Here is a 4,387-nt window from a genome sequence, read left to right as displayed (position 1 = left end):
GAGCCCATTTTGCCTAGGTCTAGGAGGCCTCATTTGCTAGGTAAGTTGGGAGAAAGATCTCCCTATGTGTTTGCCTACCTTGGTGATTTGAAACCCTGTTTGTAAGAGTCCCTAGGCATCCTCCCACCTCTGCATCAATAGGCCTTAAATTTGAAATCATTGTAGATTGTAACTTGCTTGAGAATTCAATAAGAAGATGAGGAATCTTCTAGAGGTTAAGTTTTTCCTTCTTTCAAGATTTTCCTAAGCATCAGCTAAGTCATTTTGTTGTAAATTTATGTTTGTGGCTCTTTTCTACATGACTAGATACTTCTTCATTAGATCTTCCTAACATGACTGAGTCATCATTATGACATGCTAACAACACAATTTTCATCGTTATATCATTAAAATATATTAATTTACACATCATTCCATAAATAAATACAATGGTATATACTTTCCTCATTCTAATGATAAGAATATACAAAAAGTACACAACTTCTAGAATCGTACAAGGTAATGACCGACCGTTTAACCTTATCGATAAGTAAACCAAAGCCGATTCAAACTCTAGCCTTGAACGACGGTACGAAAGAATAATCTTTAGTTTTGTCACGTCTTCTCCGAATATACTGGGCAAGTGTAACCTCTGATAAAGCGTAACACGACACGAATCATTACGTAGCGTCAATTTCCTTCTCACCTCCTTCAACAATAAGTTAAGATATCGCTTAGCTTCCCTTCTCATCTTCACCTGCAACACTTTGATGGCGCTTTTAATGTTTTCCCCCAAGTCCTGTGATCCGACAACGGCGTACAGAGTGCTTGAGGAACATGGGCTCCCTATTGGCCTTTTGCCCAGCAACGTTGAAAGCTACAGTTTGGATTCCAGCGATGGGAGCTTCGTAGTGAATTTGGACTCCTCTTGCAGCTTTCAGATCGATTCTTATCACCTCAAATATAACAAGACATTTACTGGTAAGATTGGCCTGAATTCGTTGAATGAGTTGGATGGTATCAGTGTTAAGGTCTTGTTTTTCTATCTCAGTATTAATAAGGTTTTGAGGGAAGGAGATGCATTGGTGTTCTATGTGGGTTCTTTCTCTGCTTCTTTTCCTGTCAGCGATTTCAGTGAATGCCCACAATATGGCTGTGGCCTTGATTGAATGCCCACAAAGTGTTGAGGGCAGGGGATGACTTGAAGTTTTATGTGGGTTCTTTCTCTCATTCTTTTCATGTCTCTGATTTCATTGATTGCCCACAATGTGGATTTGGGTTAGATTGTGTTGGAGGAGCCTCACATTCGCTCATTCAGGGCTCATGAACAGCTGAAATTATGTTTATGGGTAATAGTTCTTCAAGAACCATTTAGGGTTATGCATTACCACTTTTCAAGTTGTGTAAATATCTACCTCTTTTAAAATATCTTCATTATTTCTGCTTCATCATGATGGTGATGCCCTTGTGAATATAATTATCCTTCTTGTCCTTTCAATAGATAATTTTTTTATCTTATATTATGTGAATGCGGTTATTTTAAGCTATGAAAGAAAAAGTAAAATCATTGATAGTGAATGTGTTCATTTATGGGATTAATCTATAATGTTAGATTCCCTTTTTAAATTTGAAAGGTTAAATCAAGCATTGCTTTATTTTTTAAAAACTTCTCAAGTCTTCTACTAAACTGTTAGGTGAGAATATGTGTTGGTTGTCCTATTATTAAACAATATTTGAGTTGTACACTATCACCTTTTATGTGTTGAGTCAAATCATCTTTTACATGATGTTAATCAAATGTAACAACTGTGTTTTGATATGTTTGGTTAGATTTTGAAAGTATGACTTTCATTTTGATTGGAGATGCATTATTATAAAATGTGCTTTTTTTTTTGTTGTCAATGGGCCCTTGGTCTACTAGTGAAGTTGAATGGCTCCAAATGACCCTGCTAGGGATCAAGTCTTGTTGAGTACAAGGCTCTGACATCATAAGGGATGAGGTCGGGATCGTGCCTCGGGCGAATTTGGCGGAATGGATACCCCTCAGTCCTTGGCTCTCATAAGGGATGAGGTCGAGATCGTGTCTTGGGCAAATTTGGTGGAATGGATACCCTCAGTCCTTGGCTCTCATAAGGGATGAGGTCGGGATTGTGCCTAGGGTGAAGTTGGCGTAATGGATACCCCTCAGTCATTGGCTCTTAGTTGAAGAGGTTCAGCCTATTGGCTCGTGCCCCCATATCAAGTGGCAAAAAATACATTGTGAAGGCCCTCACTGGGCTGATAGCTCGCAGGCTTCATGCCCTTGCTGGGCTGTCGTGCTCGCAAGTTTGTACCTCCATCAAAAAAAAAATGTGCTATTATTTTTTCAACCTTTAAGAATCCTTTCGAGCTATAATATTTCATTTTATCTATGTAGAGGATTAAGCCAAAGTTGCCCCAAGGGATTCACCTCTTAAATATTACCTTATCACATGCATGAAAGATGTAATTTTATATATAATCAAAATGTGAACCAATATAATACTTTAATATCAAGGGCAGCTGAAATAATTTAATTGATCTAATAATTGTATGTATTCAATTGAATTGTGAAGCATGAGAGGTAGGTGAGTGTTTACAATTGTCATTCTAACTTCTATGTAGATCAATTTCTATAGGTTAATTAAAATAAATTCCATTCACTATATTGGTCTTACTATGCTTACTAAGCTATCATTTTTTTATACTACATTGTCTTTTATTGTATTAAAATCTTATAATTATAGGGTTGCCTACTTAATCCCAATTATAATGTAACTAGCAAAGGGAACAAAACAATTATTGTACCAAGGTTGTATAGGCTAAATGCAATCCTACCCAAATTTACTAAGACTAGTTATTTTAAAATGTTTTATATTTTCATGACCCTACCAAAAAAAGCCTTAGGTATCCATAAAATATTTTAAATTATAGGCTAAATGCAATCCTACCCAAATTTACTAAGACTGGTTATTTTAAAATGTTTTATATTTTCATGACCCTACCAAAAAAAGCCTTAGGTATCCATAAAATACTTTAAATTATAATTTAGATTAATATATGATGATGATGATGAAATTCTGGAAAAGAATGTAGCAAGTGCATAAACAAAATTATAGTAATTAGATTAAACATATGCCTCAAATTAAGGCATAAATAGAAGTATAATTTTATTTTTTTTGAAAATGATTTAAGCCTTGAGAGATCTCATTTGAAGGAATTAATTGAAGAGGGCTAGATCATAGCCTCTTAGATCAAACTCCCTTGGATAAAACACCTCTACATTAAAATCATACCTACAATGGAGTCTCATTAACACCCATCAAAATGTTGACAAAAAATCACTTTTACATTAGCTTTTGGGGTTCAAATGAATCTATTTAGAAGTTTTGTTTTCAAGTAAGTATGTAGTCTTGATTATAAGCTTTCCAAAAGTATAATTTTGAATATATTTAATTTCATTAACATATTTATTTCTTATTTCTTATGAATGTAAGCTTTTTATTGAACATTAGGGACTATGTTTCACACATGTGGGAAAAATGAAAAATAGAAGAAAAAATTATTAAAGAATATATTTTTCCCTAGGTATTGATATCATCATTTCAACAAAAAAAAGACAAAGTTAATTCAAATGAATATCAAAAAATTTATGCATTATGGAATACACCTCTTTCCAAATAACAAGTGCTTTTTCTTAAAAAATCAACTAAAAAAATATATGCAACAAAAAATTATTCATATTGATTCATAAGTCTACTAAAGTTGGGGCAAAATATAAAGTCAAAAATTGCATACCCCTTGGCAATTTCACCTACACTTTTGTAGCCACTTTAGTGCCCATTCCCCTAGCATTTGAGTAGCCTCATTTCAGCCCTTGCATCAGCTTTTTTCCTCACAACATGCTTAAGACACCTTTTCATCAACTACCTTTTAGCTTCAGTTTTTCATTACTTGTGTGTTTTTCTTGCCACCCGTCATTTTTTAGCATGATTTATTTGGACACTATCTCACCACATAGACATCCACACATCACAAACATTCTGCAACATCTTAACATTCAAATGTTAGTTATGATAATTTTGACACTTCTTACCTAACTAGGTCGATGGAAATGGCTTGGAATCTTCTAAAATGGCTCGACAACACTCTTTTTCCCTCATATTCACTCAATGAAATCTATCTCTTTCATTCATGGAGGCTCTCTTGCTTCTCTCAAGAAATCTCTTTGGTTGTCTCAGCTTTCACAACTATCTTTAATTTGCTACAACACTCGCAAGCTCTCACAATAAGCTTTCTAGCTCTCTTGACTTTGTCAAGCCTCTCTAATAATATCTTTCTATTTTCCATTGGCTTTAAGCATCTTGGGGATTTATCACATCCCTTATCT

The 4,387-nt window shown here is 34.5% G+C and overlaps 1 protein-coding gene across 1 annotated transcript; it reads left to right on the top strand.

Annotated features, from left to right (window-relative positions):
* Positions 1-640: 640 nt before the first annotated feature.
* On the top strand, positions 641-1,425 carry LOC131037127 (uncharacterized). Its single transcript, XM_057969167.2, has one exon. The coding sequence runs from the start codon at positions 750-752 to the stop codon at positions 1,146-1,148; it is 399 nt and encodes a 132-aa protein (XP_057825150.2). The 5' UTR covers positions 641-749; the 3' UTR covers positions 1,149-1,425.
* The last annotated feature ends 2,962 nt before the right edge of the window (positions 1,426-4,387 follow it).

This window comes from Cryptomeria japonica, chromosome 2, assembly GCF_030272615.1.
Source record: "Cryptomeria japonica chromosome 2, Sugi_1.0, whole genome shotgun sequence".
Lineage (NCBI taxonomy): Eukaryota > Viridiplantae > Streptophyta > Pinopsida > Cupressales > Cupressaceae > Cryptomeria > Cryptomeria japonica.
This window is presented reverse-complemented; position numbering and strand designations above follow the sequence as displayed.

Coding starts and splice junctions, on each gene's coding strand:
- LOC131037127 (XM_057969167.2), top strand. CDS start 750: ATGGCGCTTTTAATGTTTTCCCCCAAGTCCTGTGATCCGACAACGGCG.